Here is a 25,915-nt window from a genome sequence, read left to right as displayed (position 1 = left end):
CTACCTGCCACTGAGGCATTATTTAAAACAAAAACAAAAACAAAAACCTTTACATTAAATGTGTGTTATAAGAAGAGGCTGGTGCAGCGCGGGTGCTGAGCCCCCCCACTCCGGCTGGGACAGTGAGCCACTTTCCGGCCGCGTGCCATGCCAAATTCCTCTGGGCAATTTCAGGGCAAACAAAAATGCCTGCAGAGCCCTCAGAGCACGTCACCACCCTCACCCCCCCCGCCTTGCCAGCCAGGCACAACCCCGCAGCGAGCCCTGCCCCCAGCCCCACGACTCCAGAGGCACAGAATGTCAGCCCACACTCCGGGTTCATCTTCCTCCTCTTCAAGAGACACACTCAACAAACCCTAGGTCGACAGCAGCTGTGTGGCCACAGACTTCTGTAGACGGGCCGGTCCGTGGGCCTTTTCCACTTCGCGGGGTGCTCTGTGCCCATCTAGCACACTTCCGAACACGCCCTTGTTCAGTGCACATTCCAGGCATCCATCGGCGTGCCGCTGACACGCGCAACCTCTCCTGGACACCGCGGGTCAGCTCTCCAGAGATCGAGATGGGTAACTCCGCCACTCGGGGAGTCTGGGACGTTCTCCTCTGGGTGGCCGTGTTCGAATTTCTGGTACTACCTAAATAAAAACAGTCAACACAAAGCCTTTCTAGTAATTCGTACTTGCTTATGATTCATGATTCCGTATGAATCAAACCCCTCGGCTGAGCTAGGCAGCGCCTGGCGTGGAGCGTCTGGCCCGACACTGCTCTGCCATCTCAGGCTGACACTGCCTCCTGAAACTCCTTTTTCTGGCCGTTTCCCTCCCCAGACGTTCTTAGTTATTAGAAATCTCTCTCTTATTTGTTCTGCTTCTCCCTTGATCTCTCTGTATGTTCCATTCTCCGGGAAATAAAGCTTAACAGTGAAGTCTCTCCATGAGCCAAAGCAAATGTCTAGCGTCACTGATAAGAAGCGTGGTGCCACTGGGACCATCTAACTTTTCTTCTAATCAAATCTGCTTTTTCTCAACTACTGGCATTCTAGAGGACTATAAAATGCCTTCTTATTCAATGCTTTCTTGTCTTGTTTAACAGCTAATATTTGTTACATTTTCATTTTCCATTGCAAGCGTTCAGCATTTTAGCAGTATTGTGAATTAAGATAGAATTTTTTTTTTTTGATGAATCTGGTTCAAAGGGAAAGAGTCTCTAGGCTCTCCATCGCCCCTCGGGCAGCTCCAAGGTCGGGTCCTCCACGGCTTTGTGAAGCCAAGGTTTGGCGAGAGAGTGCAGGTCGCTCTGACGTGGGCTGGACCACTGATGGGCCACGCAGGTACCCGTGACCCCCCACCCGGGGGCTGGCCCCCTTCTCCCCTGACCAGGCCCACTCCCCAGAAGCCTAGGGTGTCAGATGTGGTGATTAGGGGTCTAGGTCTCTGCCATGACGTGGATCCCTGGAACCAGATCTGCAGCATTTGAGGGAGGAAGCAATGGGGTGGCTGCCAAATTCACCACCTACTCCCCCCCAACACTGCTATCAACCTCAGCCTTCAATGTGCAAAAAATCCCCACAAAAAAATCATGTTTATGGAAATTATATCACCATGGCAACTGTAAAGGTCTCACAAGTATTTTTAAAATAGCAAATTAACAAAACCCACTTATAAAAACCTAAAATCTGTTCCTTTATGAGCATTAGTGAACATACAGATTCTAACAAACACAAAACGTGTTTTTGGCATGACGGCCAGCAGTCAGTAAAAAGGGCTCTTGACCCTGGATTCACTGGGGACGGAGGGTTGAACCTGTGAAAACAAAAGTTTTATTTTTCTAGTGAGAGCTCGCACTTTGGATTTATTCTGGAAAATGACACCAAGCTCTCCAGGTGCAGAAAAATGTGGGTAAGAGACCTGCATTGCTGAAATACTAATTTTTTACTTTCTATTTTCACATCCCTGATGTTATTACCTTCTCCACTCTGCAAGACTATTCCATTTTTAACTCATAGGTTTTTAGCCATTGCATAAGGTTCTGCCGCTGTGATTTAGCCTGGCTGAATCTGTATTATAAAACCTGCCTCTCGGAAGTCTGCACACAAATCACAAGGAGGGGGAGAAAACCAGATTCAGAAGAACCCAACTCGAACCCCTCTGCTTCTTAAAAACGTAATTGGTATGGCTAGCAAAGGGGCTCCTTGCAAGTAGACGGTGCGCTAATCTTTAGTGTCTTTTGTGAAGACTTAACGCGTAACGGCTGTGTTTGGATGACTCTTCTCATAACGAGGAATCACTGGGGGCCTTAGCAGCTCAAACACTGGGGGTTCTTTCTGTGCCAGGAGGAAGAAAAATCAAACCACGCAATGAGGACTTCATTCTTTCCCAGGTCCCAGGCTCCAAACAGTGGGGAGTGGAAGGGAATGGGGCGGGGGGCAAAAAGCAAAACACTGGGTCTTAGGGAGCGGAAAGTACACTGGACAGAGGTGGTGACTGGCTTGTGGTGCCTTCTGGTTATCTCAGGAAGTGAAAGAGGGGTGCCAGCAGTGGCCAGATGGTGCCTCTTCCAAAGTGACCATCGTGGTGGAGACGGGTCCCTAAGTATCACTAATGAATGGGGAGTGAGTTCTTCCAAGTTGGATGTCTACAGCCCGTGCGGAAGGGGGGAGGCGGAGTGGGTGGTGGTCCGGAGGGAAAGGCAAGAGAAGGGGGGCCCCAGGCCGAGGAGGGCCCCAGGTGGAGGCGACGAGGGCGCTCCCAGGATGGCAGAGCTTCCGAAGCCTGGCCTCCCTGCAAGGCGAGGTCAGCCCGGAGCTTTGGGAACCAAGCACCCAACCCACAACCGCCCAGAGGAGCTGGGCTGAGGCTGGTCATGAGGCAAGAGCGTGAACACAGGATGCAGGGAGGAGGACCCCGGCTGGGATGCCGGGGCGTTGCGCTCAGCCCAGCCCCGGCCCCCTGGGAACGCGGCGAGTCACGAGCACGAGAGCCATTTGGAAGCTGGACGCCCACACTCCCCAGCCGGCAGGAAGCTCTGGCTCGGTGTACGGGCTGTTCCAGAGCTTCCAGGAGGAAGACTGTGCTAGAACCAACTTCTATAGGAAAATGAGGGGTGGGGGCGGTCGTGGTGCCAAGCTGGCGGGTTGGTATCCCCCAGCCCCGTGAAGGGGGCGCTGGCAACAACCAGCTCTGCACCCAGGGGGTCCTGGCAGGAATCGGGCTTGAGCCAGGCTCTTAACGAAGGGGCTATTGTTTTGACAGAGGTCTGGGGTGGGGGACCCACGGGGAGAGTGAAGTGCTGGGGGCCTGCAGCAGCAGGAGGCCGGTCCCAGGCTGGGCCTAAAGGCCCAGGGAGAGAGAAGGGGGTGTTGTCTGAGTCTGGAGAGGGCCGGAGGGCAGAAACCACGGTCATAGGCAGGAAGCCGGAGGAGCCAACACCCGACCTCTTGCCCCTTCCCCTCCCTCCCCTGCCAGGGCCTCCCATTGTCCAACACACCTGCAGCAGGCGAGGCAGGTCAGCATGCCGGGGCCCAGGGCAGGCGGGGGAAGAGATGCGGGGCCAGGGAGACAGGCGGTGGAAGGGTCCTCTCCTGCCCACCTCTGCAAGGGCAGGGCTCACTCCTTCAGAGCCTGAAAGCATGAAATCAGCCAGGACCAGCCAGACAAGCGACCAGCGGAGCCTCCATTCACCTCCTGACTTAAAGGTACAAGGTGCCTATGGCCCTGATCTGATATCTTTGAATCTCGGCAAAAAGAGGCAGGACTAGTAAGCACCCCTGCTTCGGACAGGTACGAAGTGGGGCCTAGACAAGGACGGTGAGCTCCATCAGCCCACGGCTGCCCTCGTGGCAGAGCTGGAAGGAGAAGCCGGGATATGGGCTCTCAGCTCTCCTTCCCAGCTCGTTATCGGTCAGCAGCTATGCTGGGATCCCGCTGTGTGCTCTGCACTGGACCAAGAGTCGGGGAAGACACACAGAAAAGGTGTCATCAAAGAGACAAGACCAACCCACAGGATAAACGGGAAAGCCAGAATGAGAGCAGCAGGTAGGCCAGATGATCCAAAAGATTAGATGCTCGGTTTTAAAGCACACTTTAGCCACTGCTCCACCTCCTACCCCCAGCCAGTGTTAATGATCTTCAGACTTAGGTTAAGAATCACGACTGGTGCTGATGCCAGTCCCCTGATGGCTGGGGGTGGTGTGTGGGGAACCCCAAACAGAATGTGAAATGATGGGATGCAAACAGCACTGGGGAGACCAAGGTGCTCACCTGCTGCCTTCCCCTGGTCTGCCTTCGAGGAGTGCTTTGGTCGGTCTCCAGGCATGCCTGAGAATCTAGACAGGGAGATCGAGAACGTCCCTCAGCATCGGTTGCATGGGGCTCAAGTGAGAGCTAGCAGGAAAGATAAAACACACAACAGTCCCATCCAAGAGTGGGCGCGAGCCATCCAGTATCTTGCCAAAGCCATGGCTTTTCTCTGCTTTCCTTCAGTTCAAACCAGTTCCCAAGCACTGAGGCCCCTCTTATCAGGATGTATCAAACTCGGAGCCCAGCCCCAGGCACGGAGGCCCAAGACCGGCCAAATCTGCCCTCACCCAACCTGCAACTTTGGTGCCTCATCCACGGCCCCCTTTCTGCTCTGAACTTCTAAGAACCCCAGTTATTGGGGCCTAAGATGGTTATGATTTTGTTTGTTTGTTTTTTCCCACCTCTGAGGCAGGCCACAGAGTGATTTCTGGAAGGATTCCACTTGCATGTTCAACCACAGGACCCCTGAGAGCAGCCAAGGCTAAGGGGAGGCTCTCCCTCACTCTCCTGGCATGCCGGCATGACAAGCTCATTGGCGGTTGGTTTGAGGTTGGTTTCTTTGAGGTCCACGAATGACTCTTGGACTCCACAGGGAGATGTCAAACAGGAATAACCAAGAAATGAGACTTCTCCAAAAGAGATCTGTGGCATTGGGATCTGCCCCAGCTCTGGCTGCAGTGTTTGGATTCCTGGTCGACCCCAGAGGCAGGCCGCACAAGCAGTGGGTTTAGTCCCAACCAGCCACTGCAAGGGCAGCTCACTATGCACCCGCTGTATCTCCCAGCCTCCTGGGAAACTCATTTCTGTTATACCCCGGCCTGCGCTGGTGGGGCAGAGGAACAGCTCATGCTCCCAAAGGGCTGCAATAAACTTTTGTGTGACCTTGGGATTTAAATGGTATGAGTCCCGGGGAAAATCTCTTCTGGGGGTCTGGGCCCTGCACGCCAATATGCCACTTCACCAGGACTCTGTCCCTGTGGCCCCAGATGGCCCCTGAGTTAGTGAGAACTGGCAGACCTTCGGTGATAAGAAAGAGCTTACAGTACTTAGGATTTAGCTGTAACTGCTACGTCTGAAATGTCTGAGTGTATTTGGCTTTTAACTATATAATTTTATAATTTTTCTTTTCAAATACTTCCACACTTGCAGAAAAGTTTCACAAATAATATGGGGAACTCCTGTCTACCCTTTACCCAGATTACCAATTCTTAATACCTTGCTACATTTGTTATTCTCTTTCTTCCATATTATTATTTATTTTTCCTGAACCCTTTGTAAATAGGCGGCGTACATCATGGCTCTTCACCCCTTAAACCTCAGTGTGTTTCTAGCAACAAAGTTGTGTTTTTACATATTCGTAGCACAGTTACTGTCTTTTGGAAATCGTAACATGGATATGATATTTATCTAATTGACAGCCCATATTCCAGTTTTGCCAATTGTCTCAAAGACGTCTTTCTTGGGATTCTTTTTTCCTCTGGTACGGGATCCAATCCAAGATTATGCTTTGCATTTAGTTCTCAAGTTTGTTTAGTCTTCTTTAATCTTTTGTGACAATGATGTTTTTGAAAAATATCAGCTAGGTATTTTGTTGAATGCCCCTCAGTTTGGGCTCCTCTGGTTCCTTCCTCAGAAGATTTGGGTCATGCACCCTGGGTTGGGATCCTGCACAGGAGATCCCACCAGGAGACATGCGATGTCCATCTGTCTCACCTCGGTAATGCTAATCTTTTAACCGCTTCATTGGGCTATAATTCACATATCATAACATTTGCCCATCTAATAATTCGGTGTGCAACCAAGCACAATCACTTTTAAGACATTTTTGCTACCCCAGAAGAACCCCCCCTACGCCTTAACAGTCCCTCCCATGTGCTCTCAGCCACACTCCTCAGCCAAGCTGCCCTCCACCTCTACGCATCAGTCAATTCTAGATTGTCCATATAAATGCAGTCGTACAGTGTGGGGTCTTTTGTGACTGCTTTCCTTCATCTGGTGTAATGTTTTCAAGGTCCAGGCGATGTTATTCTGTTCACTCAGTCAAGATGCTGCATCACTTTTCTCTTTACAAGTTAGAAGCATTCTGTGGAGGCACTTAAAGATCATGCAAATATCCTGTTTCCCATCAAAATTTCCCCCTAGATTTAATTTGATGGCTATTGCCCAAACCAATCTTTATTAAAACGGTTTACTGAGATTGATCATCTCCACTGCTCCCCTCCCCCCTTCTCAGCCATTGGGTATACCACTTGAAAGGATGGATGGTGGCCCGGCTCTTCTCAGTAAGCTCGTGACTGTCCCAGTGAACCCCCCACAGAGCAGGTGCTCTGACCCAGCAAAGGGGCAGGCAACATCCCTCCTCTGCCCCACGGCCCCCCCCCGAGTGGCTGGGACACCAAGGACCCCTCAGAGACAGCACCCCCCCATCCTGCCTGCAGCCATGAGAACTCTGTCCCTTACTTCCCTCTGAGCTGGGAAGGCTGAGGAGTGACATGAAAGCCTGTGTCATGTTTGGGGTCACTAGATTTGAGGAACAAGGACCCGCTCTCTGCCCCACCTTTACAGCCAGAAATCAGGATGCATTTAGTTCAGCTTGATTGCAACAGGGGTGCTAGGCGCCCGGCGAGGCAGAGGGTAAGTCACGCACAGCCCCAACCCTCAAGGAAACGATTCATGGAAGACTAAGACAACAGAGGGGCGCGTGGCTGGCTCAGTCCGAGGAGCGCACGACTCTTGATCTCGGGATCGTGAGTTCGAGGCCCATGTGGGGTGTAGAGATGACTTAAATAAATAAAACTTAAAAAAAAAAAAAAATATATATATATATATACACACACACATTTATAAAAGATTAAGGCAACAGAAGAACCAGAATTTCCGGGGAGCAAGAGGAACATCCTAAGTGGCTTGACAGTCCTCAAGGGGGAGCTCACTGCACAGAGGGGTCAGGAGGCCATCTGAGGTGGGCCTTGACGGCTGGGGCAGGCGCTGCCCTCGATGGGGGGTGGCGGTCCCAGGCACAGGAGCACCGTATGAAAGCAAGTGGCCCCGCTGGCCTAAAGAAACCAGTGGGGGAGGGCGGGGACAGTTCACTGGGTCCCATGGGCCCCGTGCGGAGTAGGAACTGGGCCCGTGGACGGCGGGAGCTGTCGAAGGCTTCAGAGCAGAAGAGGAAGTGGTCAGAGCTGAGACGCGAGCAGAGATGGCATCTGGGGACACAGACCCTGTGTGCACAGCAACGTCGTGCCCCAGCCACATTGACTGCCCTGTGACCCAGGAGGGCCCACGTCCGTCGAGTGGCTCCTGCAGCCAGGCCCAAGGAGGACACGTGTCCCTCACACAGTGCGGCCACAGCTGGCCTGTCCCCATGGGGAGGGTGTCTGTGCACCTGGGACAGGCCCCGGGGCTCAGCTTCTTCTCTGGTGCCATGCTGTCATGTTTTCCTTCCTGGCTTCCAGATGCTTCTTGGGCTCGGGAGCCTCCAGGCTGGCTGCCTGCATGCGCCTGGCCACCACACTGACGTGCGCCCAGCCCACCCAGACGCGGGTTCCTGCCCCCGCCACCCCCAGGCAGCAAGCCCCCACGCAGAAGCTTCCTCGAAGCCACCTGTACTCACGTGTTCTTGTCACATCACGCGTCCTAGGATCTGAAAGAAGGCGGTCAGGGAGTAGGATTGGAAGACGGGGCAGGGGCAGGCACAAAAGACGAGGAACTGGCTGAAAACCACGGAATGGGACACTGGGTGACTGTTCCGGTGTGGGCAGGTGGCCCTGGGAGATCTGGCGGGGTAGGCGCCAGAACTCCACAACCAGGCGAGGGTCACAAAAAAGCAAGTCAAATGCGCTGCTCGGCTTCCAGGACACAGAGAAGTCACGTTCACACTCTACTGCGGCCTATTGGATGTGCAACAGCATTGGGTCCAAAACAAAGCACATACCTTAATTTAGAAAGACTTTGTTACTGCCCAGTGCGAACCGCGTGAGCTTTCGGCGTCACCCTCACGGATCACAGCCCGCTAGAGCCGATGTGGTAAGGAAAACTGACACAGCACGAGAATCACCGGAATGTGACACACAGACAGGAAGTGAGCAAATGCTGTCGGGGACGTGGCGCCCCTGGACTGGCTCCATCCATGGGTCCCGAGAAGGAGGTGCCAGGGACCCCCTGCGCAGGCCATCACGAGGGAGGACGAGCAGGGACGGGAAACTGACGGGTCCCTGGCACGTGGTCCCTCCCCAGACTTTGGAAGGCCCGTGCACATGTTTCATTCAAAAAGTGGCAATTACAGCAATTAGGCACCCACGACAAGCAGCCCTGAGGTGGCAGGAGGGCCTCTGCAGGTGTCAGCGAGGTGACACTGCAGGGTCAGGGCGCCAGGGATGGAGAGGCCCCCTCTTAGGTAAAATGCAGGGACTGGAGCCGCCCTAAGGCTGCCTGGCCCTGGGAATGTTGGGCTATTTCCTTTGTGGAGGTCTTTGGACGGGCTGTTCTCCACAAACACCAAATTATCTTGGCATGGCCGTCAAGCTTCCCAGTCAACAACGACCAAAGCGGCCCTCACCCAACCTGCAACTTTGGTGCGTCATCCACGGCCCCCTTTCTGCTCTGAACTTCTAAGAACCCCAGTTATTGGGGCCTGAGGTGGGCCTTGACGGCTGGGGCAGGCGCTGCCCTCGATGGGGGGTGACGGTCCCAGGCACAGGAGCACCGTATGAAAGCAAGTATGAAAGCAACGACCAAAGCGTAGCTCCCCCAGAGCACCCCAGCCGGGCCACGTTCCCGGTTCCGGGACAGCCCTGTCTTGTGTCAGCTACTCCGGCCAAGAAAACAGTCTCTCTGATGAGTTTGAATAAATGCCCAATATATCCCTGTGTTCTGCTGTTTGAATAAGAAAATGCTGTCCCCACACCATCGCTTCAGCGTCCCCTTAGAAACTCCGTTCCTGGTTAGCATGGCTCAGCCTGGGGTATGGAGGCCCCGCACCCCGTTCTCCCAGGAAGCTCCCACGCTGAAGACACACCTGCCCGACGTACATCCTGCCAAGGCCTCCTCCACCTGGCCCAGGTGACGGGGTTTCAAGGCTCTGTGCCACCCACATGTGCCTCATGTAAAGGTAAAGCCTGTGGTGGCCTTTGTGTGTGCAACGCACACGCACACACGTGCGCACACTCATCACCAGTCATGCTCCTACCGCCTCTCACCCAACAGTAAAGTCAGCCCCAGGCCCTGGGTTTGGAGGACACCCCCAGCGTGTTGGGTGTGTGAGGCAGGTCTCGGCTCTGAGGGACCAGGAAGCACTTACGGGGGGGTCCTGCCCACCCTGGGAGGGGGCCCAGAAATGACCTTGGGAACAAAGGACATTTGGCCGATGCTAACTAGTGGTTAACAGAACACAGTGACCTTGTGAGGTGGCCTAGCGGGAGTCCTGAGCCCCAGTCTACCAACAGGGATGCGGAGGCTCAGGGAGGTGAAGGGACCTGCTCAGGGTTCCGTGCTCTTGAGAACCAGAGCCAATTCTGAGGTCCCCAGCTTCCAGGACATTTGGGGCTTCAGGAATCGGACACACAGCTGGAAATGTTACTCTGTTCCCTGCCGTCTGGGTCGTTCTGTTTCAGCCCATTGCTCACTTCCCGGCTAGCCAGCTGTGGCGGAAAGCACTCCCTCACCGCCGTGACCGCATTCAGGTGGCCCGGCCTCCAGTAACTCGCACACCCATTCATGACAGCGCACCTCCCATCAGCCGGTCAGCTCCTTGAGGGAGGGGACCGCGTCTGCCTCGACTGTGGTTCTCAGCCCAAGCACGGACCTGGCGCACAGTAGGGGCACGCTGCTCGCCTGGCCAGTGACACGCTGCTGGAGGCACTCGGAAGTCACTCTCCTCTGCACAGCACTCGGCGACACTTGATGGAAACACGGACTTCCTCAGTAGCATCTGCTGGCTCACCACTTCCAGCAGCTCAGTCCCTTGCAACACCTCAGAGGAAATAGGGACACTGCTGGCATTCCTGAACGTGACCCGGTCACCCTGACCCAAGCCACAGTGGGACACATCCCACGGGAGACTCACGGAGCACGTGTCCCTCGGCTCCCGAGAGTGACAGGGGGCCTCTGACCCACTGCCACACCTGACCCGGCGCCGCATGGACACTGATCATAAACGATCCTGCGGGGACCCCACTGTCCCAGGCATTTCCCAGCCCTTCACCATTGTGAAAACAGTGCCGTACTTGCATTAGACCGTCGTAAACTTACAGGAGGAGTTTGCTCAAGACAATGCTGATTCAGTTTTTCTAATTACAAAAGTAATACATTTTGTGTTTGTTTTAGAAAATTTGGGAAATGTGTAAAAGTATGAAGAAGAAAATAGCCCCCAGGCGCTCCCCACCTGTTAACATCTTGGTGTTGTCTGGTTTTATCTACCCATCTGTCTTCTACCTTGTATGCTCTTGATTTTAAGATTCCACTGATCATGAAACACACCGTGAATTTAGCAACAACTTTTTAGGAAAGAAAGGAAGAAAAGAAAGAAACCATTTCTCTTGGTATCAGTCTCACGTTCAGAAACATCCACGCCGTGGGGAAAGGAGGTGCCTTAGAATCCACAAAATACCAAAGACTTGAGATCCTACGGATTGCACAATTTCAAACTATGTTTTTCCCATTTCCCCCTAAAACTTGCTGCCCCACCATCAGAAACTCTTTGTAAACACTATTTCAAGGGGTAAATAATATTCTACCATCCTTCTATTGTTGTCATCTGGGTTTATTTATAATACCTTTTATAAAGTCATTTTTACGTCCCACGTGGGGCTTGAACTCACAACCCTGAGATCAAGAGTCACCCGCTCCGCCCACCGAGCCAGCCAGGCACCCAGGTTTGTTTATAATTTTCAAGGTTACAAATAAGGCTTCCTGGCACATCTTTATGCATAACTTTCCGTCCCTGTTTTTGATTGTTTTCTTAGGATGAGTTCCTGCAAGTGGGATTACTGACCTAACGGGTATGAACATTTGAAGACTCTTGATACCTAAGTGCCAAACTGGTTTCCAGAAAATATGTCCCAATTTACATTCCTATCAGTGACACATAAAAGCCCCTTCTCTTTCCGTGGCATTGATTCTTATCAAAAAAAAAAAAAAAAAAAAGGCAAGTAATACAGGTATACAGTTTTAAAAAATCAAACAGAGAAAAAAGGGCTTTTAGGGGCCAGCAATACTCAGAGAGCTCTCGTTGCTGAGTCCAGCTTCCCAAAGGCAAGCACTTCTATTTATGGAGCCCCCGTCATGAACGAGGCACTGTTCTAGGGTGCAGAGATACAGCAATGAACAGAAGAGACCAAAACCAGCCAAACAAAAACCAGACAATAGAGAAAATAAGTTAAATATACAGCATGTTTGATAGCGACAGTGCTCTCGAGGAAAAGGAAGTAGGGAAAGGTAGGGCCTGTGGGGAGGAGGGAGAGTGGGGAGGAGGGGGAGAGCTGCCGTCTTAAGTAAGATCATCTGGGAGGGTGTTTGGGCTGAACTGTGTCCCCTCAAAATCCACAGGTTGAAGTCCTCACCCCCAGCACCTCAGACTGTGACTGTATTTGGAGATAAGATCTTTTTTCAAAAAAGATTCTTTCATTTATTTGGGGGGGGGGGGGGTAGGGAGGCAGAGGAAGAGAACCTCAAGCAGACTCCCCGCTGAGCAGGGAGCCCAACACGGGGCTCGATCCCACGACCCCGAGATCATGACCTGAGCTGAAGAAGCCAAGAGTCCGGGCATCTCTGGAGATAAGATCTTTAAAGAGGTGATTAAGTTAAAATGAGGTCTTTGGGTGGACCCTAATCCAGTATGACTTGAGTCCTTAAAAGAAGGGGAAATTAGGACACAGACACAAGCACGCACAGAGCAAACACAGCGTGAGGACAGCCATCTACAAGCCAGGCAGAGAGGACCCAGGAGAAACCAGTCCAGCCTCCAGGAGCAAGAAGATAAATTCCTGTTGCTTAAGCCACCCAGTCTTTGGTGCTGGTTGTGGGGGCCCCAGCACCCCCAACACAGGCGGCCTCGCTGAGTCCGTGACATTGGAGCAAAGCGCTCGGGACGTGAATGAGCGAGCCACATAGATATCTGTGGGACGAGTCTGCCAGGCAGAAGGAACAGCAAATGCAAACCCTCTGAAGTGCGAAGGTGCCTCTTCAAATAGCCAAGAAATGGCAAGGAGGCCAGTGGGGCTGGAACCGAGGGAGCGAGAGGGAGAGGAGTGGGAGGTGAATCTGAAGGATAGCGGATGGCGGATGCTCTGCAGCTGCAGGCCCTGGAACGGGGCTAGTCCAAACTGAGATGTGCTGTAAGGCTTTGAAAACGTAGTATGTAAAAAAGAAATAGTAAACATTTCATTAATAATTTTGATTCACATGCACTGGATGATAAATATATTGGATATACTGAGTTAAATAAAATATACTAGTAAAGGTAATTTCACCTCTTCCTTTTAGTGTTTTATGATATAGGTACTAGAAAATTTTAGATTACACCTGTGGCTCATGTCATATTTCTTTGGGAAAGTTCTGACCCAGGGCCTTGTGGGTTATGATAAAAGCTTGAGCTTTTGCTCTAAGTGACATGGAGACTTTGGAGGGTTTCCAGCTCAAACGATGACCTGATCCGACTCACTCGTGTTTTCAAAGGATTGCCCTGGTGGCCATGTTGAAGAGAGACCACGAGGAACATCAATAAAAGTGAGCAGACCAGTTACGGGCCCATGGCAACCATTTAGGAGGAGATGGGGCTTGGACCAGCAAGGCAGAAGCAGCGTGGTAAGAAGTGGTCAGATGCTGAATTGATTTTGAAAGCAGAGCCAGGAGCATTCCCAGACAGATTGGGCGTGGGGTGCGAGAAAAAGAGGAGTCAAGGATGAGTCCGGGTTTTTGGCCTGAGCTCCTGGAAGGATGCCATTTGCTTCGAGGGGGATAAAGAAGGGAGAAGCAGGCCTGGAGAAGAACATCGGGAGCTTGGCTTTAAGTAAGTTAAGTCTCAGATGCCTGGTGGGTTGCAAGTGTAGATGCTGGAAAGTCAGCTGGGTGTAAGACTCCGGAGTCCAGAGGGAGGTCTGAGCAGGAGATCTGACTTTAGGAGTGATCATCATAAAGATGCAAGAGAAAGCCAGGAGACACCATCAAAGGGGCCAGTGTAGGCGGGAAGAAGAGCAAGGTCAAAGAGAAGGCCAAGATCAAGAGCCCCGAGTGCCCAGGGACTCCCAAGGTTGGAGGCTGCCAAGACAAGCAAGGGAGACAGAGAAGGCACTGTGAGGCACAGAGAAAACCAGGAGAGGGGAGTCTTCCAGAAGCCAGAGGAAGACAGTGTTTCAAGGAGGGAACAGGTACTGTGTCCAATGCTACTGAGCGCTCCAGGAGAAGGAGACAGAGATCCAGCCACGGGATTTAGCAACCCCGAGGTGCTGGGGATCCTGAAAAGTACAATTCAGGTGAGTGGCGGACACAGAATGACTACAGTGGGTTCAAGAGAAAGCAAGAGGAGAGGGATCGGTGACCGCCAATCCAGGTAACTCCTGCAGGGAACTGTACTGTAAAGAGCAGTGGCGGGAGAGGGGTAGAAGATCAAAAGAGGCTATTTTTAAAAAGGGGGGGACAAGGTCAGCATGTATGTACACTGCTGGGAATGAGCCAGTTGGTAAAGAAACAATGGTGATATCAGAAAGAGTGGGGATTCTTCTGATGTTTTTCTAATCTCCAGAGTATACTTATATTGCTTTTTCATGTTTTATCAACATTAGACATTGACTTTCTGCTATGATATGTAAGATCAGCTAACTTACATCAGCCCTCATCTTCCTGTTGCTCCTGTCCCAATACTATCCCAGTATATCATTGACCCACTATTGTTCCTCTGTCCCAACATAGCCTTATTTCGGTTCATCCACTGATCACCTTGGTAACCTTTATGTCTTGATCTGCAAATGACGGACAGCATCCCTTGATTCTCCCCTGCCCTTTGTACGAGGAGGGTATTCACACCTCTACCCTACCCTCTCCATGTCAGTCAGCTTTGGTACGGTGCGCTAGGACGGTAACAATGCTAATTACTACAAAATCTCGGCAACTCACGTTTATTTCTTATTCATGTGACATGCTGTGCTGTGCTTCTGATGTCCCTTTTTATTCTGGGAGGCAGACTGAAGAGCAGCCCCATCTGAGACCTGCCACTCTCATGAGAAAAAGAGAAGAGCAATGCCAGAACCTCACAATGCCTCTTAAAGTGTCTGCTCAGTCATGGCATATGTCACTGCCACTCACATTCGATTGGCCAAAGCAAGTCACGTGGCCAAACCTGTTATCAGTGGGCAGGGAAGGAAATATTCCCCTCCCACAGGAAGCATGGCAAGCCATATGGCATCAGGTGGGGATGTGCCATCCTCTTTTCAGGGAGGACAGTGAATAATTGGGAACAATAACCTATCACAACCCACCTGCCAACTTCTAGAAGCTATAGTTGTCATTTTATATTGTGAAGGTGGAGAAACTTTACATCTTCCTTTATAGCTATTATTAAGCAGTCTTCAGTGCCTTGTCTGTGGTTGCTTTTAAAAGCTGAAAACCACTGAGCAGCATTTATATTATTATGACTAAGCAAATATTCTTTGCTGCAGAATCAAAGAGGTGCTAAGAGCCCATATTGTGCACCACTGTTCCAATGGCACAGACCCTATGCACTTCGAAGAGCCTTTTTTATATATTCCATCATTTGCTCCATATCAGGCCACATTTTGATTTGCTTCATATTTGAGCTATGCCTTTCATGAAAAATTTTTCATCTCCCTGAAGTTGCTGATTACCTCTCTTTTTTTATTGTTGGTGGAAGAAACATGTGCTTTCTACACTGTATCCCCAATATCCTCCAAATTCCTTCTCATTCCATTTGTTGTTTGGAATATTTTTCTTCTTCCTTTGTGAAGTCTGCTGACCTTCTGATCTAATTGGGCATTTTGCTTCATTTTTGGATCTTAATGCTTTTGCATAGCCTTTTGTCTTTACTGCTGTTACTAATTGCCTTCTGTTTTTCATCCAAGGTTTAATTTCTGGCAGTCCCAGTAATACTCTTAGCTCTAAGGAATGTCCCCTTCTCACACCATTCTCGGAAAACTCTTTCCTGTGGCCTTCATCGTCCCACTCTAAAGAAGACTGCCTGCTCTCAGGCCTGCTGAACAATTTTATCCTCGATTTTCATGGCTGCCCTGAATTGGATCCCTTGTTTCCTGGATCTCGTATCTTCTCTCTTGATTTACTCTCTGGTTTTACTGAAATACATACTTAAATAACTTCCTTAAAAAGGTTGAATAGGATGTAAACTTCCTTGGTCCTTGCATCCTCAGGACCACCACACTTACATATAAAATAAAGGCATTGGACCGGATGACCTCTAATGCCTATTCCAGGAGTATAATTCTAGTCAATATTCATTCATATATAGCATACTATATCAAGGAGAAATTTAAAATGGTTGCTGCTTTCAAGGAACTTACATTTACAGAGGTAAAAAATAAACTCTTGAAAAACAATTTAAAAAGTCAGCAGTAGATGCCACAAGATAGGGCAATATTCATCATCAGTTTGAGCCTCGGGGCTGGAGGAAAGACAGAGAGAAGCTGAGCCAGCCTGTGGGGCTCTTACCAGGGAAGCAGACTTTCGCTGGGTGTCAAAGAGTAGGCAGTATATTAGAGATAGATTAAATATCTATGAGTATTCTCCAGTAGATTTGTGGCCAACATTAGTCTGAAGGCATGGTTAACGGTCAAGGGAAGCTCTCCCCCCTACCACCTCCCTGTCACCATCTGAGTTATCAACAATTTCGTTTCACCGAGTCAGTCAATAGAGATAAAATTTTTAAATATAAAAGTATAACTTTGCCCATAACCAACAGACAAACTCTCTGTCCATTCTGGGACATAACAATGAACTTTCATTATATATATGAATACTTGCATGTAAACTTATAAGTGCCCTATGTTTTGGACTATGAAGTTACTTACAACGGTCTGTATTAGTAGTGTGTCACTGAATAAGACAAGGTGGAGGGGCACTCTCTTTACCAGCATCCATGTTTTTAAAGATTTATTTATTTGTTTGTTTGTTTGAGAGAGTGTGTGTGCGTGTGCACGAGCAGGGGGGGAGGGGGAGAGGGAGAGAGAAACCCATCTCACAACCCTGAGATCATGACCTGAGCCAAGAAAACCAAGAGTCGAATGCTTAACTGACTGAGCCACCCAGGCGCCCCTACCATCATCTGTTTTTATCTGTTTTGTATTGTTCCAATGAGGAGTCAGAGTGACCATAAATCATAAATCCCAGGAGAGGAAGCATCCCTCTATGGAGTGACAGCACTGTTGCTTACATCGACAAGGCCCCAGGGACAGAAAGGACTGGGCTTCTCATGCTAGATGAACATGAGACACCCACATCAGAGGAAAAACATGCCTTCATCCAGCCCCCCACCCCCTCCCCTCTGTCCCATTCGATTTGCCAATGAGGAGAAGACTTGCAGAGAAGGAAGTTTCCAGAAAAAAGAAACGATCTTTGGGCCAAAGGTCTGACCAGTTTCCAAAGAGTGGGAGTGAAGTGAGGACAAGCAAGGGCTTGGGGCCTTGTGGCTGATTTCCTGGGCAGGGTCTCACCTCCTGCAACACCTCTCGGAAGCTTTCTCTGAACTCCACTTCCACCTAGGAAGAATTAACTGTGCTCAAACGCTGGTCTTGCTGCCATGACAGCATTTATCAAATTCAAACAAAGTTTGCATCCATTTTCCCCAACAGTCTATGACACCTCGACTGACTTCTTCATTGTCACACCCCAGTGCCTGGTATGTAGTGGTTGCTCTGTGTTGGTTGAATGAGTGAGAGCAAATGCATCGGAAAAAAGCTGCACTTCATAAAAGGGCAGAGCCCGACATCAATAGTCAGTTTTCACGGGAGCTTCAGATAAGCCAGAAGGACCTAGAGGAGGGGATCTAGGCCAAGGCGATGATTTCCAGGCGCTGGAGCCACTCACACCACTCATGGAGGACAAAAAAACAAAAACAAAAACAAAACAACACAAAAAATGCCTGCGAGTTTTGCATGGCCTGCCTTGTCACCCCGGGCTCCACTGAAGGTTGAGGGGAGCAGAGAGATCCACAAGGACTCAGAGCCAAGGTCCCGAAGAAGCACCCTTGTACAGCCAGAGGTGGGGGGCAGTGCTCAGCTCTGCAGAAGGGCCAAGGGCAAGAGGAACCCACCCTCCCTGGAGCACTGCCTCTGCGCCCAACCCCTGAACTTTCTAGAATTTCATTCTGTCCTCTCCACAGCCCAGAATGACAAGCATCCTTGCCTTACAGGTAAGAAACACCACCCAGGATCAGGAGCTCCTCCTTGGGGGTGCAGAAGGGCGGGGGCCTGCGTGCCAGCAAACTGGACAATGACAAGCAAAACAAAACGAAAAACATGCCTGGATTTGGTCTTGAAAATTCAGAAACCTGTACACACTTGGCTCACCTGTTTTTTTTTAAGATTTTATTTATTTGCGAGAGAGAGAATGAGAGACAGAGAGCATGAGAGGGAGGAGGGTCAGTGAGAGAAGCAGACTCCCTGCTGAGCAGGGAGCCCGATGCGGGACTCGATCCCAGGACTCCAGGATCATGACCTGAGCCGAAGGCAGTCGCTTAACCAACTGAGCCACCCGGGCGCCCCTTGGCTCACCTGTTTTATTAACTTCTGCAGTTTGCTAATTTTCCCTTTATTTTCTTCTGCCTTCTCAGAAAGGTTTCTTAGAAAAATCCCATAGGGTTCTGATCTAACAAAGGGAGGTGCAAAGAGGGAAGAAAGAGCTGGATGCCCAGGGCAGGGGCATAACCCGCGGTGGGGAGGCCTGCACAGGTGCACAGGTGGGCACAGCTGTGGTGGTCCGCCGCAGGGCGGGGGGGGGGGGGGGGGGGGGGGTAGATACCCCCACCCAGCAGCAGCTTGGGGCAGCCCCTCCCAAGGGGGAAAGAGAATGCATTGGTTTCCTCAAAAGACCGTACAGGGTGCCATTTGCTTCACCACTTTTAAAAAAGTGTAACGAAGACCCATCCCCGCTCTCGATCTTCGCGTCCCCGGAGAGATGGCTAGGCCGTGCGTTTGTACTCCAGCAGGTGGGAATTTCTGACACAAACGAACAATGGCTAGCTGTCCCCGCGGCGTCCAAGTGTGCGGACAGCTGGCCTGGCGACAGGGCCCCGGGGGCAGGCTGCTGGACGCGCCGCGAGGGGGGAGCATGGCTGCCGCCCACCTAACTTCCTGCTCAGACAGATCTGCGGCCCCGGCGCCCCGCAGCCGCCCAGGGAGCGCACAAGCACAAGCAAGCCCCGAGGGGAAAGTGAACGCGTCCTGCGTGGATGGGTGTGACCTTCCCTACCACCGCCACGGCACGGGCCCCGGGGAGCTGGCTAAGCGCGAGGCCGTGAGAAAGGCCAAAGTAAAACAGCAAACGGCTTCGAGCTGACCTGTTCTTGGGAACTTGGAGCCATGCGCTGGCAACTGGCTGGCGCAGGGGCAGGCTCTCTCCTGGGGAGGGCACAGAGGTGCCTGCCGCTCCAGTCTCGCACGCATTTGGAGGGGGGTGGCCTCCCGGCAAGAACAGCCGGTGCCAAGCAGGCGAGCCAGGAGTTGGGGGAGGGCACGCAGACAGAGATTTGGGGTGGGGTCAGGAGAGGGAGGGTCAGGGAAACTTGGGACGCTGGGACCATCAGGGCGCCCTCCAGGCAGCCAGAGTCCCACACAGAATTACATCGGCGCGCTCCCCACTTTCTCAGGAACGGAAGGGACGGAAGGGAGCAAACCCACAGGCATTGAAACTAATGAGGCCGCCCCCCGTCCACCCCACCCGAGCCCTGCGGGTGCTGGCGGAATCGCGGACACACCGGAAGGAGGCGGAGGACACTCGCCCCCGCACGGTCAGCACTCCGCAAAGGCGGGCGGGCTCGCGCGGTGTCGCCGAAGCCCGGCTCGGCCGACCTCTCCAACGCCCGGGAGCTCGGTCGCCGCCGCGCTCCCCCGGCCCGGCCCCGCGCCCCTCGAAGGAAGGGGCTCACGGGAGGGCGCGCGTGGCGGCAACGAGGAGCAGGATTTCGGGGCGTCTGGAGCGGAGCCTCGCCGGGGCCGGGAGGAGCCGTCCGCGCCGCCGCCCGCCGGCACCCCCCCACCCCCGGTCCCCGGCAAAGTTCCGGCTTTTGGGGCCGGACCACGACGCTCACAGTTGGGAGGAGGTGAAGGGCGGGTCAGGGAGCCCCGCGCCGCGCCTCCCCCCGGGCGCCTACTCCGCGCGCCTCGGCTACCCGCCCGGGGGCGCTGGGAACGCGGGCGCCACCCGAGGGCGTCCCCCGTGCCCTCCGCGCCGGGGTCCGGGGCGCAGGGGTCGCGACCGCCGCGTCTTACCCAATCCCGGCACGAAGGTGTTGAGGAAGAGGCAGATGACGGCCACCGGGAAGGGCATGTAGGGGATGGCGGCGCGCAGGGGGCCCTTCTTCTCGCGGACCTGCACCACCACCCCGCTGGACGAAGACGCGGCGCGGGGGTCCACCGCCGCCGCCGCCGCCGCCGCCGCCGCCGCCGCCGTCTCGGCGTCTTTGTGCGAAGGCTCCATGGCGCGGCGCGCGCAGGGGCGGGTGGCGGCGGCTCGCTCCGCGCCGAGCTCAGGCGGGCAGCGTGCTCCGGCGCCGCGCGGCTCACGGAGAAGCCCGCACTCCCGCGTCCCCACGCGCCCGGCCCTCTGCAGCGCCCTGCGCCGCGCCCACACCCCGGCGCGGGGCGGAGGGGGTGGTGCGGCACTCGGCGACAGCGCTCCGACGCCCCTCCCCGCCGGGCCCCTTCCCCGCCCTTCTCCCCGCCTCCCCCCCCCAAAATGCCACTTACGGATTCGGGCGGAGGCAGGAAAGTAGAAGAGGAACGCGGAGGAAGCCCGCGCGGTTCAGGTCCTGGGAGGGATGGACGCAGCTCGCCTCCCCGGAACAGGTGAGCTGGGCGTAAGCCTCGGCCCGGGACACCGCGAACGGGGCTGGCGTGCTCGGCCGGCCCTGTCGCGAAAGCCGGGAGCTGAGTCCTTTCATCTGGAGGAAGCACACAACGCTGGGCGGATTGAGGCCAGGGGCGCACAGCGCCCGGTGCCTAGTAGGCCTTCAACGCATTCCCATTTAAGTGGATTTCGTTCCAGTCGATAATAGAGCTGAAAGCAGGAGACGCGGCTTTTCAAACAGGTTCAAAAGACTGGTTGAACAATGCTGGGAACCAACCCCTGAACTGTCCTGGACGCGAACCTAGCCTTTTGCGCTCGACGTGGTAGTTCAAAAGCCAGCGAGGGCACAGCGCCGTCTGGTGTCGACAACGTGACAGTTAGTAGAAGCGAAAGGGTTCGGCTGCAGTGTCCAAGCCCGCGGCTGGAGGCCCCACACTGAATTAGGGGTTTTGGGGAATTTTTTTTTTTAAGTAGGCTCCCTGCCCAGCATTGGAGCCCAAGGCGGGCTCCAGCTCGGACCCTGAGATCAAGACCTGAGCCGAGATCAAGGGTCCGAGGCTTATCCCAGGCGCCCCGAATTAGGGTTTTTGAATAATGCTGCCCTTACCTCCACACCTGGAAAAAGTGATCGGATGAAAGCCACCACCTCCTACCTTAGGGAGAGGTGCGTCGGAATTACCCAGATATTCAGAAAATCTTCTGAATAATCGGAAGAAGGCTTATCCACGTCCTTCTCTGTGACCCTCCTTCTCCAGGAATAGTAGTGATTGTACCACCCTAAATCAGCGCAGGGGCCAGAGGAAGGATGCTGAAAGACCACAGATTATTTTACGGGTATCTGAATAAAATAATTTTAAAAGCAAATGCTCACTAGTGATGATACTGTGGATGCACACTCACGTGCACGCTCGGGTGCATGCACACACAGTAACTAGCTTGGGCCTGGCAGTCGGAGTGAATGAGACTGAAAGTTTTAGTCACTACTCAGCCACTAATTACCTGTATGACTTAGAAGAACTCATTGAACCTTTTCTGGGCTCAGATTGTAACATCAAAGCAGGATTCAATACACATTTATTGAAGGCCTAATACCACTCCAGTTCTGGGGAGAGTTAGGAAGGAGTAAAACCCAGACTCTGTCTTCAAGGGTCTAATAGATTAACTGAGCCACGGTGATGTCCCCGCTCGGCAAGCTGAAGGTGCTGAGCGAAGCTGGGCCTGCCCCTGGAGCTGTTACACACTGTGGCTGTAGCAATGGCTAGAGCCAGCTGCTTGCAGGAGACGTGTTTTATTTTAAACAAACACTTCCAGGACGCCTGGGGGGCTCAGGCAGTTAAGCCTCAGCCTTCGGCTCAGGTCGTGATCCGAGCGTCCTGGGATCGAGTTGCAGGTTGGGCTCCCTGCTCAGCGGGAGCCTGCTTCTCCCTCTGCCTGCCACTCCCTCTGCTTGTGCTCTCTCTCTCTCTCTGACAAATAAATAAAATCTTCAAAAAAATAAAATTAAAAATAAACACTTCTTTATTGGAGCACTCTCTGCCAGGCACCCTTTTAAGCACTTTACACATTTTCACTCAGGGAATCCTTATCAAACCTCTCTGGAGTATCATTTATTCCCTATTCTGCTGATGGAGGATAATCCTGGGAGCCCAGAAGGGTTGAGTAACTTGCACACAGTCACCCGCTAGTAAGTGACAGAGCTGGGATTGGAATCCGGGTGATCTGGCCCCAGAATCCATATAGATAACTGTTATTTTATTCAGAGACCCAGGAAATAACCCACATTCTTTGAATATTCTCTCGCAGAGCCCCTGAACTATTTTAGGGCCATGCAAACACTAGTCTTCCTGGGGAAAAAAAAAGGATTTCAGGAAAGAAAGGAAGAAAGTGGGTTTACATCTCCCAATTTGCCGGATAATTCGCTTAATGTCTGGATGTCAGAAAGACATCCGGACAGAGCGACAGCACATATGAAAGCAGGGAACATCCCATGGATTGCGGGCTCGTGTGGGAGGGACAGGAGTTGGCTGTGGGGGTGGGAAGGAACCTGGTGAGGAAGGGTAAAGGAATCTGGATTTTATCCCGGTAGCCATGTGGAACCCCTGGAACATTCCCAGCAGGGGTGTGGCATGGCATGAGTGTTCCAAGTCACTAGTACTCTGTACCAAACTACCCCAGAATTTGGTGGCTTGACCCAACCTTTTGGCAATGATCACAAATTCTGTGGGTCAGGAAATGTCTGGAGACTCAGCTGGGAAGACACAGACGGTGGCGGCTGGAGCAGCTGGGGCTGAGGATTCATGTCCAGAATGGTGCGCAGGTTTGGTACTTGAGAGCTGGCTCAACCAGGACCATTCCTTAGACCTCTTTTTAGCAGAAAAAAAATAACAATTCTGCTGAAATCTGCTTCCAAAGTGCTCTCGGGCACTGTTTTAAGCACTTTACACGTTTTCACTCATTTCGCTCTAAGAAATTCGTACACCAACTGGGATGGCACCTTCTGGCCAAGACTGGCATTGTGGCATCAATGGTAGAAAGACAGATTGTGCTTGAAGCTCTGTGTCTTTGAACAATATCTTGACCTCTCTCAGCCTCAGGCTCCAAAATTAGAAATACTACCTATCTCATTTGTCTATGTATAAGGATTAAGCGAGAGGATATGTGGAAGTCAGGCACTCGATAAATGGCAACCGAGTGAGGAGGTTTTTCATCCCAAGTGATCGAAAGTCAACACGGGCGCACCTCGGTTGCACAGTCAGTTGAGAGTCCAACTTGGTTTCGACTCATGTCCTGATCTCAGGGTCATGAGATCAATCCCCACATCGGGTGCCGTGCTCAGCACGGAATCTGCTTGAGATCCTCTCTCCCTCTCCCTCTGCCCCTCCCACTCATACTCTCTCTTTCTCTCAAAGAAAGAAAGAAAGCCAACACACATTTAGCTTTCAGGATAAAAGAAAGGAATGTATGGATATGATGGCTTTTTGATGTATCAGCTTGGAGAGGCTGAATGTCAGTCTCCAGAATCCCCTTTCCCGTTTGTTCCCATTCAGGCTGGGTTGCCGGTGATGATCTCTGTCAAGGGCTGGAGGACAGAAGGGAGGCTGCAGCCAGTCCCTAGCAGACTCGCACCTTCTCCAAGGCATTCAGCCAAACTGATGTAGGTGCTGCGGTGAAGGAATTCCGCAGGTGTGGTGAAAGCCCCTAATCAGTTGCCTTTATATTAGTCAGTGGGAGGTTGTCCTGGGTGGACCTGGCTTCATCAGCCAGAAGAGACAGCCCCTGTCTCACAGCAGTGGCCTGCTTGTGATCTTCCCACCCCGAGCGCCTGCCTTGTGGCCCCCAGACTCGCCGAGCCAGCCCCTACAGTTAACAAATCCATACCTCTCTCTATCCACCGTCTGTCTATCATCCATATGATTCTGCTAGTTCTGCTTCTCTGGTTGAACCCCAACTGATACAATGGGCTCAAATTATGTCAGTGAGTCATCTAATCAATTAATACCTCTCTGTCTGTCTCTTTCTGTGTTTCTCTCAAACTCCATCTCAGTTCTGCCTGCCTCTGTGTGTGGCTTCATTCTGTCAGCCGGTTCTCCCCAGGTGGGGAGGAAGATGGGCTCTGAACAGCCCAGATTCACATCTTCCCAAGCGAGCCTGGCAGAAAGACACGTCTTTCTCTCCAAGGGTCCTCTTGGATCAGTAGTGACTGATCCAGGGTACTGTGGCTGGGTACTCAGTTTGACCAGGCCTGTGATGAGGGGGATTCTGCAACTGTTTGCTCCCTCCAGCCTCGACGATTGGGTAGAGGTGCAGCCAGACAGGAGCCTGGGGATGCATGCTAGACAAACGTCTGTAGTCACCACAGTCTACTCTGAATAACAGTGAGTGGGTTTCTGGATAATTAACCTTCTCAGTCACTGACCTTGACCTACAGGAGTCATGTGTTTGGACTTCCTTCCACGGGTTGCCTTTCCCAGAAGCAACATACTCCTATGAAATTGTAAAGACAAAGCCCAGCCTGGTTGGTCCCCACATCTCACAGCACTTCTACCCAGCAGTGTGATCTTGGCGAGAGCACGTCATCTCCCTGTGCCTCCATTTACCCATGTGTGTAATGGGAATAGCCATGCCCAGCCTTCCCACTCCAGAAGACTGGGAGTGCGGACTTAGACCACAAGTTAGAACAGGAGTATGATTTCCCTACTCCCTCTGTGAATGGGACTTCCCACCCTTCTTCCCCAAACGACGTCTGCCCTCCCTACTGCTCCCCAAGAGCCCTAATGCTGTAATGTTTGCAGAGGAGCGTGATGAGGGAAAGAAAATTTGTAAGGCCAAGGGCAACCAGAGAAATAAAGGTGTGGGTCCCCCGTGCTCCCAACGACCCAACGAGAGGCACACTGGGGCCAGGGTGCTCTGCTGGGCTCAGAGTGGGCTGCTATTCTCCCCTCTGTGGGTGTCCTTTTGTAAGTTTAATAGGGTGGGCATGATGGTAATGGTGGCAGCGGAGAAATAATCAGACCAGGCTGTCTCGATTTGGACACCAGCTGTTTACCAAAGTATTTGGAAAGCTAGTGCTCTCGGGAAGTCACCCCTGTGGGGACAGGTGATGGTGGCAGAGCCAACCATCCTGCAGGAAGCTGAGCTTGGGCATAGCACCTGTCTGTGGGGGAAGGACCTGGGACCCCAGTGAGTGCCAGGCCCACTCTGAAACCATCTTGCTCCTTGCCCCACCCGGACTTTAAGGACCGAGGGGCGAACCATTAGCACACTGAATTCAGAGTCTCGATGACCTGAGAAAAACATCAGTCACGATGAGCTCCCGCGGGGACAGGGAGAAGGAGACCACTGTCTCAGTCCCAGGACAGATACTCAGAGCAGGAGCTTACCGTGCGAGTCCTGCTTCTTACGCAAACAGTTTCACATTTTTCTAAAGTTGGTAAGGCTGCAGCTACAGACCAGGTCACCAAGAAAAATGTGAAATGCTATTAAGAGAGAGAATAGGAGAGCCAGCAAAAGCCTTTATGATCTGAAAGCTGCTAAAATTGGGCTGATTTACATTCTCTGAAGAACCCAGGACTCCCAGACCCCTGCACACTGAAGCATCAGCCAAATTCTGAACCTCACCAGGAAGCGAGGAGGGCTGCCTGACAGCCTTCTCCCTACACAGGCAGTACCAGCGCGCAGGGTAAAGGGCTTGTATGTATTAATAGTATGTGGTGGTAGCAGTACATAGCAGTAGTATGTGGTAGTATATAAGGGTGGTATCTTGTAGCAGTATGCAGTGCTAGTATGTAGTAGTTGTCATATGTAGTGGTACTAGTACTATGTAGTACTACTACGTGGTAGTAGTATGTAGTAGTCATAGTACCTAATACTACTAGTAGTATATACCAGTAGTATGTAGTGGTAGAAGTAGTATGTAGTGGTCATCCTATGTAATACCAGTAGTGGTATGTAGCAGTGGTTCGCAGTAGTAATCATTGCAGTGGCCATAGTATGTAGTAGCGGTGGTGGTTCGCAGTAGTAATCGTTGCAGTGGCCATAGTATGTAGTAGCGGTGGTGGTTCGCAGTAGTAATCGTTGCAGTGGCCATAGTA

At 52.3% G+C, this 25,915-nt stretch overlaps 1 protein-coding gene and 1 long non-coding RNA gene across 4 annotated transcripts in view; both read right to left on the bottom strand.

Moving 5' to 3' along the window:
* Nucleotides 1-20,133, bottom strand: part of STUM (stum, mechanosensory transduction mediator homolog) — a 60,616-nt gene extending 40,483 nt beyond the window's left edge. Inside the window, exon 1 of one of the 3 annotated variants that reach the window (XR_013449804.1) lies at nt 19,748-20,133. Coding sequence is in view for 2 of the 3 variants with exons in the window: in XM_078077848.1 (XP_077933974.1) it covers nt 19,748-19,955 (208 nt within the window). In the remaining variant the exon portion in view is untranslated. The remainder of the gene's footprint in view (nt 1-19,747) is intronic. The other 2 variants (XM_078077848.1, XM_036118072.2) reach the window with 2 other exon arrangements.
* Nucleotides 1,723-4,354, bottom strand: LOC118551943 (uncharacterized). The gene is made up of 3 exons (XR_004925304.2): nt 4,257-4,354; nt 3,484-3,617; nt 1,723-1,799 (listed from the first exon to the last, which is right to left on the bottom strand). It is a non-coding gene; the product is annotated as an uncharacterized LOC118551943 (long non-coding RNA).
* Nucleotides 20,134-25,915: the final 5,782 nt, after the last annotated feature.

The sequence above is a fragment of the Halichoerus grypus genome, chromosome 7 (assembly GCF_964656455.1).
Source record: "Halichoerus grypus chromosome 7, mHalGry1.hap1.1, whole genome shotgun sequence".
Classification (NCBI taxonomy): domain Eukaryota; kingdom Metazoa; phylum Chordata; class Mammalia; order Carnivora; family Phocidae; genus Halichoerus; species Halichoerus grypus.
Note: the sequence above shows the minus strand (reverse complement) of the source record. Positions and strands in the feature narration are given on the sequence as shown.